We start from the raw sequence: 14,788 nt of genomic DNA, 5'->3' as shown, positions 1-14,788 counted from the left end.
AAAAGCACTTAACATGAGCTCTTGCTTCCTGGATTTTTAAGTGTCCAACACAGTACTGCTAACCGTGGGCACTATGCTGTACGCAGAGCTCTCCAGCTTACTCATCTTGCACAACAGAAACTATACCCACTGAGCAGCATCTCCCCATGTCCCCTCCCCCAGCCCCCAGTGGCAGCCACCACTGTATTCTTTGCTCCTATGAGTTTGACTATTTTAGAGACCTCATGTGAATGGAATCAGGCAGCATGTGTTCTTCTGTGGCTGGTTTATTTCACACAGCTTAATGTCCTCCAGGTTCATCCATGTTGTCACATAATACAGATTTCTTTCTTTTTTAAGGCTGAATAATATTCCATTGTGTGTATATATCACATTTTCTTTATCCGTTTATCAGTTAATGGACATTTAGATTGTTCCCATATCTTGGCTATTGTGAATAGTGCTGCAACGAACACAGGAGTGCTCATATCCTGATTTTCTGGTAACAGCCATCAAAACAGGTGTGAAGTGATACTTCACCGCGGTTTTGATTTGCATATCCCTCTTGATTAGTGATGTTGAACATCTTTTCATATACCTGTTGAAAGCATCATACTTCTTGATTTCAAAATATATTACAAAGCTACAGTAATTAAAAGAGTATGCACTGGTATGAAGACAGATAGAGTAATGGAACAGAGTAGAGAGCCCAGAAATAAATTCATGCATACATGACAAGGGTGCCAAGAACACATACTGTGGAAAGGATAGTCTCTTCAACAAATGGTGCTAAGAAAACTGGATATTCACATGCAAAAGAGTGAAACTGGACCCTTATCTTACACCACACACAAAAATCAACTTAAAATGGATTAGAAACTTAAATGTAAGACCTGAAACTGTAAAACTCCTACAACAAACCACAGGAGAAAACCTTCATGACGTTGGTCTTAGCAATGATATAGTATGGCCTGGATATGACACCAAAAGCACAGGCGACAAAAGCAAAAACAAACAGGTGGGACTACATCAAACTGCAAAGTTTCTGCACAGCAAAGGAAACCATCAAGAGAGTGAAAAGGCAACCTATGGAATGGGCGAAAATATTTGCAAATCATATATCTGATAAGAGGTTAATTTCCAAAATATATAAGGGACTCCTATAACTCAAGAGCAAAAAACTAATAACTTGCTTAAAAATGGGCTGAAGGGGCCGGCCCTGTGGCTGAGTGGTTAAGTTGGTGTACTCTGCTTCGGTGGCCCAGGGATTTGCTGGTTCAGATCCTGGGCGTGGACCTAGCATCACTCATCAGGCCATGCTGAGGTGGCGTCCCACATAGCACAACTAGAAGGACCTACAACTAGAATATACAACTATGTACTGGGGGGCTTTGGGGAGAAGAAGAAGAAAAAAAAAAGATTGACAACAGATGTTAGCTCAGGGCCAGTCTTTAAAAAAAAAAGGGGGGGGGGCTAAGGACTTGAATTGACACTTCTCCTAAGACACACAAATGGCCACAGGTCATTTTTGATGATCAACACTTTTAGGGATTGGAAAAGGCGTTTATTTATGACCCCTGAGATTACATTTCTTCTGTTAATTCAAATTAATTACTAAGAGGCTCATCAAGACTGTTTGAAAAGATTAGATCATTGAACCGGCTTTCTTGAAACCTGAGTAAGCGGGCCTCTCCAGAAGACTGGCCAAAAAGATCACTTTAATTGAGATACACATTTGTGGTTGACGATTGCATCTTTTCTTGTAATTTTATTCTTTTTTAATAAAGATCATAACTAATTGTGAGCTAAGTTTGTTTTGTGTAATTATCTTCACATAAGTAAATTTAGATGTCAGTAAAGAAGCCTCGTCTGTCCTGAATTTGGACTAAAAAGTCAGTGTGTATTTAGCAAAAGCGCAATTAACCCTGACTGACCTGAGCAGGAAATCCGGGTGCTTGGGCTCTTGTTCCAGAAGGAAGGGCTGCTCCCCTGGCCTCCACAGCTTCCGGCTCTCATCTTTACCATGAGATAAGAAGCAAGAGCGCTGTCACGAGCAGGATGAGGGGAGCACCTGGAGAAGCACGCACAGGCTCAGAAGCAGCAGCTACCTTATGTCGAGCCTTGACTCCTGGCACAGCGGGCATGCCTTCTAAGGTGGCTAATCATTGTTACAATGACTCTACAAGGAGATGTTAGCCCCAAAATACAGCAGAGGAAACCGATGGTCAGACAGAAACCCAAGCTGAGTCTGGGAGAGCCGGGAGACACAAACCCAGCCTCTGCATTCTGTCCCCATCAGTCACTGTGGGACTGTGGGACCCAGGTACCTGTCACCCGGTTATGGGATGTGCATGGCCTTTCTATCCAACTGGCCCAGTGTTCCAACGGCTCGGGAGCTGGCAAGGGAGATCAAAAGTAATTGCCATCCTGGATCCACACCTCGCTGTTTGTCCACAGAGGGACTAGACACTAAGGAACTGATTTTGTGACTGATGCTGACCAACCCCTTCCCGATGGTCAGCTGGAGGGCACTACTGCCGAGTTCTTGAGACAGACGCTTACTTACACTAGATCTAAGCTGCAGCAGGGTCCAGGCAGGTCCAAGATGAAAGGACATCAGGTGGCCGGCCGAGGAAGACTCTGAGCAGAAGTTTACGGTAGAGCTCAGAGCTTCAAGCAGAGTGGGCTTCTTTCTTCTCACCTTCCTTTATTTTCTCCACCAGCTTTGCCATCCCTGCATGTGATGGAGGGAAAGGCCAACAAAATCTATGCAGACTGCTGCCGCCGAGACCCTCCCCTGCAGCACTGACTAGTAAATGAACTTAACACAGTCATCGCCCTGCATCCCTGTCCACTGCCTCTGCCCTCTGGCAATTACGGCAGGAAGCTGGGAGCACCGCCAATCCCCCAGGAGGCCTCAGCACGGCCAGGAGGAATGGAGCCATCCAGAGGCTTGTCAGGGCGCTGTTCCTCCAAACGTGGGGGTCAAAGGGTCATCGCCAGCCTCTGTGACCGTTTGCCCATAGAATCCAGGGCAGGAGGGGTTTGTCTGTGTCCCCAAATTATCGCAGGGTCTCCAGTGGCTGGAAGAAGTGGAAAAGGAGCGATTAGCATTGGGACTGTCCACGGTGGTGAGTCACAGGGAACAAGGACAAGAAACGCCACCGGTTCTCACAGAGAAAGAGAAGGACTGAGTTGCTGTAAGTCTTGATTTGATTTTTTTTATTGTGGTAAATACACATGACATAAATTGACCACTTTAACCATTTTTAAGTGTACCTTTCAGTGGCATTCAGTATGTTCACACTGTTGCGCCACCATCACCACCATCCATCTCCAGAACTTTTCCATCCTCCCCAGCTGAAACTCTGTCCCCAACAAACAATGTCCCCCGACTCCCCGCTCTGAGGCCTTCTAAGTTGGCACTAGCCAGCCCTGCCTTCCTGCCAGAGTGTCAGAGAACAACAGAGACCACGTGAGATGACGGCCAGAAACCCTCACCAAATACGCCTACATATTTGCAAGTAACTGATGGCCCAGAAGTTTCTAAAGGTGCTTCCAAATACATATGAAAACCAAGAATACTAGGCATGAGCTAAGGGGCTGCCCACTTTGGGATGCGGCCTGGGACAGTGCTCTCTGTGCAGCCTGTGACCGTGGAGGAGGGGCTTCAAGACAGGGGCAGGGTACCCACCTTTAACCTCCTCTGTCACTGACATCCTGTGACCCTGGACACTGGGCTGGATGGGCTCTGAGGCCTTGCCCATGTATGTGCAATAACAGTAATGATCACTATTGTCAGGCCCCATTCTCAGCACCTCAAATGCATTGCTCCATCATTCTCTGCTCACGGTGAGTCACGAGGTGGAGGAGTGAATGTCGTTACTCACATTTTACAGGTGAGGAAGCTGAGACACAGGTCAGAGTGAGCAAGCAGCAGGGGAGTCCCAGGCAGGCGCCAACCCCAGACCCTGTGACCCACCACACATCACTACTTCAGGTGGTGGATGCCAAGTTTAGGGGCTTCCTAGGCTGGCAAAGTAAACTGTTTAAATTATTCCAGAAAACCGGAAATGCTTTCCACACTAGAATCAGGGAATTGCCTGCACCTCTGCAAAGGTCCCATTTTAGCAAATCCTAAACGACTCGGCACACCCCGATTCTCAGAGTGTGGTCGGCCGCATCTTATTCAAAGTGCAGAATCCTGGGCCCTGCCCCAGACCTAGAGAGTCTGCATTTTAACAAGACCCTCGCCCGTGAGCCAGGTGTGGTTTGAGGAGTGCGGGTCTGGAGGGGCAGAGGCTGGGGTTCAGGAGGCCTGGTTTGGCCCTAGGGTCTGGCCGTGGACAAGGGACCTTGCTGAGCCTCTATCCTTATTAGTACAGTGAGGATAATTCTTCTCTCAAAAGGCTTCTGAGGGTTTAATATGATAATTCAGTAGAGTGTCTGACATACAGAGTGGCTCAGTAAAGAGCAGCTTCCTTTCCTTTGCATTTTGGGAAAAAATGCACTATTGAGTTTTAAACAGCAAATTTTCAGGAAATGATCTGGTATGACAGTTAATAATCAGAAACATAACAGAAAAAAGATTACCTAGGATTGAGCTTAAAGTGCAAGACCTACACTAACAAAGCAAAAACAAAGAAGAAAAAAAAAGAAACCCTTGCGGTCGGCCAGGTGGCATAGTGGTTAAGTTTGAGTGCTCTGCTTTGGCAGCCAGGGTTCACAGGTTCAGATCCTGGGCGCAGACCTGGCATGGCTCATCAAGCCACGCTGTGGCAGCATCTCACATATAATAGAGGAAGATTTGGAACAGACGTTAGCTCAGGACCCATCTTCCTCACACACACACAAAAGGAAACCCTCAGATACACACATAAAAAGTGTTTATCATATAAAATGTACTGTTTCTCTGGGTGACAAGTCTCAATACTGTAAAGCTGTCAATTATCCTGCAATTAATCAGTAAATTCAGCACAAATCCAATCAATATTTTATGTGGTTTTTATTTTTGGGGAATTTGACAAAATGATCCTAGAGTTGGTCTGGAGGAAGGAGTGAGAAGAGTCAGGAATGTTCTGATACACGGGGGAAACAGAGAAGCCGCCCTCCACACAGGCAGGTGCACTGGGCCTGGACACATTTTTTTCACATTTCTGCACATTGCACTTTAATAAACAGCCCACACACACAGACACCACATACACACAGTGTTCTAGCCAACAGATGAGAAAGACAAATCAAAGAACAGAAAGGAAAGCACCGAATCACTCCCATAGATGGTAGAGCTGGGATTTACAATCTGTGCAGAAAGATGTGGTGAGAATAACTGGTTAATATTTGGGGAGAAAACAAAGTTAGATATATTGCCCTTTATGCCTCAAAACTTTGTAGCTAGAGCAAAGTTTTAAATGTTAAAAATGAAATCAGACTCATGCAAAAACGCAGATGCACAATTTACATATCAATTCATATAATGTACATAATCTTGGGGAAGGAAGGTCTTTCTTGAATGATTCTAAGGCTAGAAACCAGCAAAAAAGAGGCCAACAGACATGACAGTTAAAAACTCCTGTGTAGTGAAGGATATCATAAACATCATTGAAAAGAAAGTGAAAAATCATAAACTGGAAAAATATTTATAACGTATGAGAGAAAAAGACTTAATAGCCTTAATATACAACAAATCTTAAAAATAAATAATGAAGACACATATGCCCCAAAAGAAAAATAGGTAAAGATGGGAAGTTCACAAAAGATGTGCACACAAACAGTAAATGTGTCGGAAATGTGATCCAAATCGCAGGACACGCAAATCAAAACAACCAAGTCAGCAGCAAAGATCTGACTGGCAGGGATCAGAAAAGAACTTTTGCCAAACAATCAAAATCGAAGCTGATCAAGCGTCTGGGTCAATTACCAACTTACAGGGAGTGCAGAGGTGAGAGGAGGAGGTAACACGAGAGACAGCATTTGCAAAATCTCAACACAAACTCTACGAGCAAACCAGCTTCTTGAAAATCCACTGCAAGGGGGACAAGAGAAGGAAGGGAAACCCTGGATCAAAAGAGACACAGGAAGGTCAAGCAGGCAGGTCTGTGTGGACCTTAGCTGCTCCCAACTCAAACAAGTGGTAAAAAATAGAACGACGTAAACACAATCATTTATGAAATTGATGGAGCATGCAGAAGTCTGGTCAAAGACTGGAGATTTCGTAATATAAGGAATTATTGTAAACTGGGTTTGAGGAGTGATAACCGTAATGTGATTGTGCTTTTTAAATGCCTCTTTGGGAGGGACATACTGAAATAATTATCGATGAACTAGTATTACATCTGGGCTGTTTCCAGAGCACAGGGAGGGGGAGTGAGTGGGGAGGGTGGGCAGGACTGGCCACGGGCTGACGGCTGCTGGAGCTGGACGAGGATTAAAGCGTTCCTTGTGCTGTTCGTCCTGCCCACTATGCGTGTGTTCAAAACGCTCCAAGTTAAAAAAAAAACAAAAAAGAATTGGCTCTACCCAGCGCTGGCTCCTCCCGGTGTTGGGAAAAGGGAAGGGACATTGGCTCTTCCCAAAAGGCAGAAAATTCTGACCCAGCAATACAACTTCTAGGACATTTTCTTATGAATGTAATTGGAAAACTTACTAAAAATGTATGTGTAAGAATGTTTATCCAGCAACTTTTGAATAGAAAGTAGATAAATGAAAGAATGAATAAAAGTAACTTACATGCACATTATGAAGAGACAGGACAAATGCACTGCAGCGTTTCCATTCAGTGGAATACTATGCAGCCATTGAAAATGACAACCTAATCTACATTTTCTGACATGAAAAAATGTACATGATGTCAACATTAAAAGTATATGTTCGGGTCTGGCCTGGTGGAGTAGCAGTTAAGTTCGCATACTCTGCTTTAGCAGCCCATCGTTTGCAGTTCAGATCCCAGACATGGACCGATGCACCGCTTGTCAAGCCATGTGGTGGCAGGCGTTCCACATATAAAGTAGAGGAAGATGGGCACAGATGTTAGCTCAGGGCCGATCTTCTTAAAAAAAATAAATAAATAAAAGTATATGTTTATGGGTGTATATATTCACTGAGAAAATGTTTTATAAGGATACACATCAAAATGTTAACATTAGTTACCTTTGAATAATGGGATTATGGATGACTTAAATTTACATTTCATTTTTACTTATCTATGATTTTAAAATTTGTCTTTCAAAGTATGGATTTGAAGTATAACTCATAAATGTGTTAAAAAAAATCTGGAAATAAACTATATTTTAAAAGGAGGCAAAACATTGCAAATGATGTTAATATCTCTGTTAACCATTTACCATGCTTCTGAATGTTCTGAAACGAGAACTTTATAATTTGTTGGTTTAGGAACCACTATAAACTTACTTTTGTGAAATGATAAAAGGTATGTGTTGATATTTCAGTCCCTACACAGAAAACAATGACAGATCATGAAAGAATAAATTGAAAATTTATCTAATGGAAATATACACATATAAATGCCTAATCTGTTTCCTCAGGGTGTAAGAAAATGTCTTTTTCTCCTCTTCTGACAAGAAAACAAAGATGAAGCTCTTTAAAGGGATAATCACATTTCATGCTCGTCATGGGTGTGTCAAAACCGTTTGGTGAAATGTATGCGGATTTGCCTGTTAGCTAATCTGCGTCAGGACCTGTGGTGCTAACAAATTGATCTGGCAGGGAGGGAGAGATGTTCTCACGTGAGGAGGCCGAACCCCGGCCGCACCCTTCCAGGTAACACCAGCAGGATGAGCGGTGGCACCTCCTGCTGGTCACCCCAACATCCGGGCCTGGGCTTCACTGTGCACAGACAGAGGCTCGCCACACTTCCCACAGACTTTAAAACAGACTTTTCAAACAAAACAGGCACACTTGGTGTCAGAGTTGTCACAACGATGCCCTGTTCCAACGTGGAATATCCTGCCACCTTTCAAAACAACGTTTCCCTAGGGAGAATGTTCACCATATAACATTTAGTTAGAAATAAAAGAGAAGCCCACTCCTGGAGAGCAGTGTACCAGCAGGTCGATGGTGGCAATCTGGGGTAGCGGTTTTTATTTTCCTTTCTCTATTTTCCACACTTTTTTACAATAAACAGGTATTATGTTTATCATCGTAAAAAAGTCAATTAAAAGAAAAAAGTTTAACCAAAATGTTCATTTCCCTCGCATGTATCAGGCTGCAGGGCCCAAAAGGAGGAGGGTTGGGCAGGGAGTGGAGGCCATCCTAGTGACTAGGGATGATTCTGGAGCCAGGGGAGGCCAAAGGGTGGGGTGGGCCGGAGGATGGGCTGCCAGGCTTGTGCCACACTGAGGGTCTCTGCTGGGGCAGGCAGATGGGCTAGGATGGGCTCTGAGTGTGCACAAAGATGGTTCCGGAAGCCTAGAACCTCAGTGCATTCTACTTTATGAGCTGCACTAAACTGACTGAAAATGTGGAGGCAATGCTGAGGCCACAGCACCCAGGTGCCCTGCGACAAGCCTGTCCATGTTGCAGGAATTCATGATAAACTGCTGGTTCCCCAAATTCTGGCCGACTTCACTTCTCCTTCTGTCATTTTCACAGTTATAAACTTTTGTGTCCTTTTGCTTTTCCAGAAAAGAATGCCTGCTTTGGTTTTTGAGGGGCTGTGCGATGAGGGCAAGGGAGGGCACACTGTGTAGTCACCAAGCCCTTTGTGTCTGCTCCTGTGTTTCATGCCAACAATAAGCCCCGTGGTCATCACCCCATCTCACAGATGGGGAGAGTGAGGCTCACAGACACTAAGGACTGGTCAAGGTCGCACGGCTAGACACTGTGGGGGAGACGGGAGCTGAACCCAAGTCTGTCCGACTCTAAGGCAGGGGTGTTTCCCAGCAGGCAGGATGCCTAGTGCATATTCTCTAAAAAACGGCTTTCGACTTGTAAATAGCTACGGCGATTTGCATGCTGCTTCAATTACCAAATACCTAGCTGCAAACGTGTGGACATCTCCTCTCCCCATGAATCTGGGGGAGAAGGAAGAGCCGACACACAAAAAGAAAATGTTGTCAATCTAAGAATTTTCATTTTTTCCATAAAACTTAAGACGTGCATCTCATTTTGAAAAGAGAGGAGTAAACTAAAGCTCTTTAAAAGCATACATTTTAAGGCCACAAATCTCACTCGCTTCTCTCCCTCTGTCAGCCTTGGCTGTTCCCACAGGACTGGCGTTTCCTCCTCTAGTCCCAGTTCTGTGATCTTACTCGGGGTTAAGTGTTTAGTGACCCCCAAAGACGCCGGGGCAGGACTCAGCTGTGCTTCCCGCAACACGGCAGCGTGTCCTGGATTCGGGATAACCCAGAGCACTAAGGGTACTGTGCTTGTGTCCTTGCCACACCTGTGTTCTGTCCCGTCCCTCCACCTTTCCAACATGAGATGCCCTCCACAACCACATACCGTGACTGCTTACGGCCTGGCCTCTGCAGAGTGCCAACGCTGAGGGAGAGAACACGGCCACGTGGACGACACAGTGAACACAGAGCACAGGCGCTTCGGCCTGCCTCTGGTTTGAAGGGTAAAGAGCCCGAGAGCAACCCAGAAGCTTCACTGGGACCTTGTCTATCCTGTGCACAGGACATCTCAGGAAGCCTTCAGACCAAGGGAAATGACACCAGTCGCCAGTCAGACGAGACACTGGAAACCCAAGAGAAAATGAGAAATCTCCATTTTAATATCAAAGGGGTCCCATGTCTGATAACTTCAGCTGGAGAATTACACAGAACAGATAGGATACCAGCATTTAGTAAAATTCAGTTTAAGATTATAAGCATTTTAAATATAAAAATAAGTCTTTTAATTAAAGAGAGTAGAGAAGCAGCCCTGGATGTTCCACGGAACAACTGAACAGTGTAAAAGCAGGGCTGTGTCTGGACACGGTTCCAGAGGCCACGGGGTCCTCAACCTCACAGGAAGCTCGACACTGAGTCTTTTCAACTTGTAAATCATGCAGCTGATCTCCTTCTAGAGCGAGATCCGTCTGAAGGCAGGAGCGGCGAGCACTGAGGGTGTGCTGGCTCCCGCGCGGCGAGGGCCCCTCCGGCTCAGCGCGGATGGCCGGGTACCTGACTGAGGGGGCGGTGGGCTGCTGTTTGAACAGGTGCCCACATCCATCCACGAGACCGATGTTCGCTGTCACACGCCAGGTTCAAAACCAGAATCGGAATCTTCCTTTCCCAACTCGTATCTTCTAACGATTCTCAGTATGGTTAAAATGTCCCTAAAATGACAAAACAGCACATTGTGGGAATGAACTTACCTCGGCCAAATTCATACGCCTTGGCTGTACATTCATTAGCACAAAGCACTGCATTTAAAATGACTGGGCTAACACTTGTAGATAATGTCTTATTTCTGAGGTAAATACATTTTCACACAATATATATAGAGATATAAATATATGTAAAATATTAAAATTGTGGTATTTAAAGCACTTCCTACAGTGCCTGTTACATAGAATGTTCTCAATAAATCTTATTTCTCTTCTCGCCTATGAAGGAAAAAAAGAATGAAAATATCATTTATATATTCATGAAAGAGAATTTTTTTAAATGATGTTGTTTAAACACTGAATCAGGATTCAACACAAAAGCAGTAGAGTGGGCTCCTCTCAGGGAGCCGGGGTGTGGAGGGAACCCAGGGTCATACAACCCCCACCAGGGCCCCTTGCCGTCTACTGGAACAGGCCTTGCATCTCCTCACTTCACCAGCAGAGACAACTCAGAGAACCAGATGGCTGGGGGCGGACAGGAGGCCAGACGCTCTGCCACTGTGAAACGAGGGGTCGTCCAGCACCTAGAGAAACCTGTGTCTGTCTTGGCCACTACGCCTGTGCAGAGCAGCGTGACTCTGTGGCCCACCAGCAGTGGCTGGTAGGGCAGCCCTGCTCTCCAAGACTGCACTGCAAAAGCAGGGGACTCCCTGGGCCCGCTGAGGCTAGGAAAGGTGGGGTGGGCCAAGTGGTGGGAGGAGCAAAGCAGTCAGGTCGATGATGGTGTCCCTGTTTCCTGGAATGCAGGTGCTGCCCTGAGCCACGGGACCAAGAGGAGAGACTCAGGCCTTACAGAGAGCACGGAAAGTGGCAGCAAGTTCATGAGCACCTGTTTCACATGGATGGTTGATCCAGGTGATCATAAGGAGATGCTATGGTGGCTGCTGAGGGAAGGGGAAGGCTTCACACAAGGAGAGGTACCTTGAGTGGACCATGAGCAGGAGCACAGTCTCACAGGGTGGGAGATGGCATCTCACATGGTGAGAACAGGCAGAGGTCAGAACATTCCAGAACTGGAGAAGCTGTCTGTGATGATGGTGCACACAGGCAGGGACAGGAGATCTGTCTGAAAGATCAGGCTATGCCCAGGCTGTGAAGGGCCCTGAATACCATGAATATAGGTGCTTAGTTTATTCAACGGGCCTGTTATTTGTTTCCAAAAATAGTCTTGGAAGTACACGTGTAACAGGCATTCCTTTTCAGGACATTTTAGAAACACTAGACTGAGCCAAATTCAACAAGTTTCTTTACTGTGAGTCTCAGGGTCTTTAAGAGCGTGATGCACATCAAATCTCCAAAGAGCGCGGCAAAAGACGTAGCATTTCCCAGACGTCCTTGGCCAGGAAACTTGTCCTGAGACCCTCAGCAGCAGGACCCCAGGTGAGGAAGTGTTGCTCTGGGCATGGGGAGTTGTAGAGATGAGGTCAGATGGACTCAGGTGCTGTGGGAGAGGGAGTAGAGTGGACAGGGTGAGGAGGTAAGACTCCAGAGACGACGGGGCCTCTCTCAGGGGAGACAGTGGGACTGGGGGGTGGGGGCACAGGCAATGCTTTTTAATTAATTTCATCATCATCTTCTTCATCATCATCGTTGTCAACACCAGCACCACCATGTAACTCAAAAAACAAAATGATTTTTTTAAAACAGTTCACAGAGATGCCTCACTCCCACCCCCATTCCCACCTCCCTGTTGGACAGGATATACCTGAAGACATGTTGGAGGCAGAACAAGTAAGACTTGGGGACACTCAGACAGACAGAGCCACGTCAACATGGACTGAGACCTAGAATCTTAAACACAGAAGAACTTGGAGAAGTTGCTCATTTAAACCCTTCATCTTATTCACTCTTCTCGACACTGTCCAGTTTGTCAGTGTTCCTCTCAAAGCAGGGAGCCACAGTGACACCCAAAGAGGAGCGTGTCCTATCCCTGACCTAGACAAGGAATGGTACAGTGAGGTCGCAAAACCTCACTCTGAGATGCCCGACAGGGGATGTCCAGGCGCTGAGTCTCTGATCTGATGAAGTTAAGAAGGAGGGGAAGGTTAGTTGTGCCCTGAATATAGCTCTTATTGCTGACAATTAAAACGCCTTGCTGGCTGCCTAATTAGGCTTGAAAAGTTACCTGGTAAGCAACAGTGGGAAATAATACATTACTTTCGATAAAACACAATTCCAGTATTTTCCCACCAAGCAAGAGGAATACGTTTTCTGAGGAGCGTTTTTATTTGTTTCTAATGTTGGGATCAAAAGGGACTCAGGTCCCACTGCTTCCAGCTGCTTCCACTGCTGAGCACCTTCCTCCACGGTCCCCCTGGGTCACATCTGTGTGCACAGCCTTACGCTCCTCTCATCTCTCTCACTGTGATCATTCCCTCACGGAATGCTTGCCACAATTCATGAACCCTTTCCAAACTCCCCATTTTACTAAAATCTTCCTGCCTGGGCTCTCCCTCACCTGTGTGGGGGGCTGGCAGGTACAACAAGGCCAACAGGGACACATCTTACTCTATGAGTGCGTGACATCACTCCATCTGGGGACCACATTAACACGCAGACCAACACCTCCGTCTACTATAAACCTAGTTACACTTCAACCCATGCACACTGGGTGCACACTGTGGCCACCTTCTATTTCCCTTGTGCTAAAACCACTTTTTATTAACGCGCAGAGCCTCGGCTTTGTGGCCAGCTCTCTCCCCCTGAGCACTGGGTGACTTATAACAGCAACTCTCTGTGGTTCAGCAATTTCCACAATTCCTCCCACTACCACTTGCCTGAGGAGTCATTTTCCTTCTCTCCTTAACAGCATATTTGTCTTTACTGCCACTTTTCAACAGAATTCTTCAAAGGCCTACAATAAAAGTCTACACTTCGACAACAATCATCCTTATTTAGCTGGCATGAGTCTTTGTATAATGACATATCTTTATGAGAAACACCTATGTACACTCCATGCAGATTTCACAAAATGACACACTTACTTCATCTTCCCTCCTCCTTGGAGATGACCACACTCTACAGCAGGTGTGCATCCTTCCGCATCAATCAGAGTCCCCACAGGAAACAGATGGTATGAGCAAACAGGAAAATTCACAAAGGGTAATTCATGAAGAGACAAGTCACAAAGCTTTAGAGGGGAGCTGCAAAGGACAGTGCAGGAGCGGGACAAGGCAGGGAGGCAGTTACCAGAGCCTAGGGGGAGAGTGCATTGTGTATTGCTGGCTCCTGGAGAGAACAGCAATGTTTACTGCAGGACACAGCCAAGTCTCCTGCTGCCTCCCCAAACCGCCCTGGAATCCAAACCCAGAGGGAAGCCAGAGGGCCCAGGTGTGACCATGCAGGTCGACCTCCGGGGCAGAATGTAGAGAAGGGTGGAAAGTAGATCTGGAGGGGCAAATAGATGAGGAAGCCCACACTTCTTCATCTGTTTGCTATCCAAGGAACTAAAGGAAACCATGATTAGGAACCAAAGGAAAGTACTCCCACCAAACAGAACGTCAACAAAGAGATAAAACCTATAACAAAGAACTATACAGAGATTCTAAAGTTGAAAAGTATAATAACTGCAATGAAAAATTCACCCTAAGGGTTCAACAGCAGATTTAAGCAGGCAGAAGAAAGAACCAGTGAACTAGAAGTCAATTGAGATTATCCAGTTTGAGGAACAGAAAGATAAAAAACACGAAGAAAAATGAACAGAGCCTCAGAGACCTGCAGAACACTATTAAGTGTACCAACATACACATAATAGGAGTCTCAGAGGGAGAGGAGAGAGAAAAAGGGGTAGGAAGAACATTTGAAGAAACAATGGTCAAAAATTTCCCAAATTTGATGAAAAATATAAATCTACACATCCAAGAAGCTCAATGAACTACAACTAGGATAAACCCAAAGAGATCCACACCTAGACACGTCATAATAAAAGTATCAAAAACCAAAGATTCTTGAAAGCAGAGAAAAGCGACATATCACGTACAAGGGATCCTCAATGAGGTTAACAGCTGATTTCTCATCAGAAACACGGAAGTCAGAAGGCAGTGGGATAACACATCCAAAGTGCTCAAAGAAAGACTGTTGGGGCTGGCCCCGTGGCTGAGTGCTTAAGTTCGTGCACTCTGCTGCGGCGGCCCAGGGTTTCGCTGGTTTGGATCCTGGCACAGACATGGTACCACTCGTCAGGCCACACTGAGGCAGCATCCCATATACAACTAGAAGGACCCACAACTAAAATATACAACTATGTACTAGGGGGATTTGGGAAGAAAACAAAAAAAAAGAAGATTGGCAACAGTTGTTAGCTCAGGTGCCAATCTTGAAAAAAAAAAAAAAAGACAGACTGTTAATCAAAAATGCTATATTCAACAAAACTATCCTTCAAAAATCAGGGAGCAATTGAGACATCCCCAGATAAACAAAAAGAGAAAATCCATTGCTAGTAGACCTACCCTACAAGAAATACTAAAGGGAGTCCTT

At 45.6% G+C, this 14,788-nt stretch overlaps 1 protein-coding gene and 1 long non-coding RNA gene across 2 annotated transcripts in view; both read right to left on the bottom strand.

Annotated features, from left to right (window-relative positions):
* Positions 1-4,967: 4,967 nt before the first annotated feature.
* Positions 4,968-14,788, bottom strand: part of C2H10orf143 (chromosome 2 C10orf143 homolog) — a 42,067-nt gene continuing 32,246 nt past the window's right edge. Inside the window, exon 4 of the mRNA XM_014846406.3 lies at positions 4,968-10,261. Coding sequence (XP_014701892.1) covers positions 10,232-10,261 — 30 coding nt within the window. The 3' untranslated portion in view covers positions 4,968-10,231. The remainder of the gene's footprint in view (positions 10,262-14,788) is intronic.
* On the bottom strand, positions 11,618-13,351 carry LOC139039807 (uncharacterized). The gene is made up of 3 exons (XR_011493028.1): positions 13,297-13,351; positions 12,018-12,103; positions 11,618-11,753 (listed from the first exon to the last, which is right to left on the bottom strand). It is a non-coding gene; the product is annotated as an uncharacterized lncRNA (long non-coding RNA).

This window comes from Equus asinus, chromosome 2, assembly GCF_041296235.1.
Source record: "Equus asinus isolate D_3611 breed Donkey chromosome 2, EquAss-T2T_v2, whole genome shotgun sequence".
Lineage (NCBI taxonomy): Eukaryota > Metazoa > Chordata > Mammalia > Perissodactyla > Equidae > Equus > Equus asinus.
Note: the sequence above shows the minus strand (reverse complement) of the source record. Positions and strands in the feature narration are given on the sequence as shown.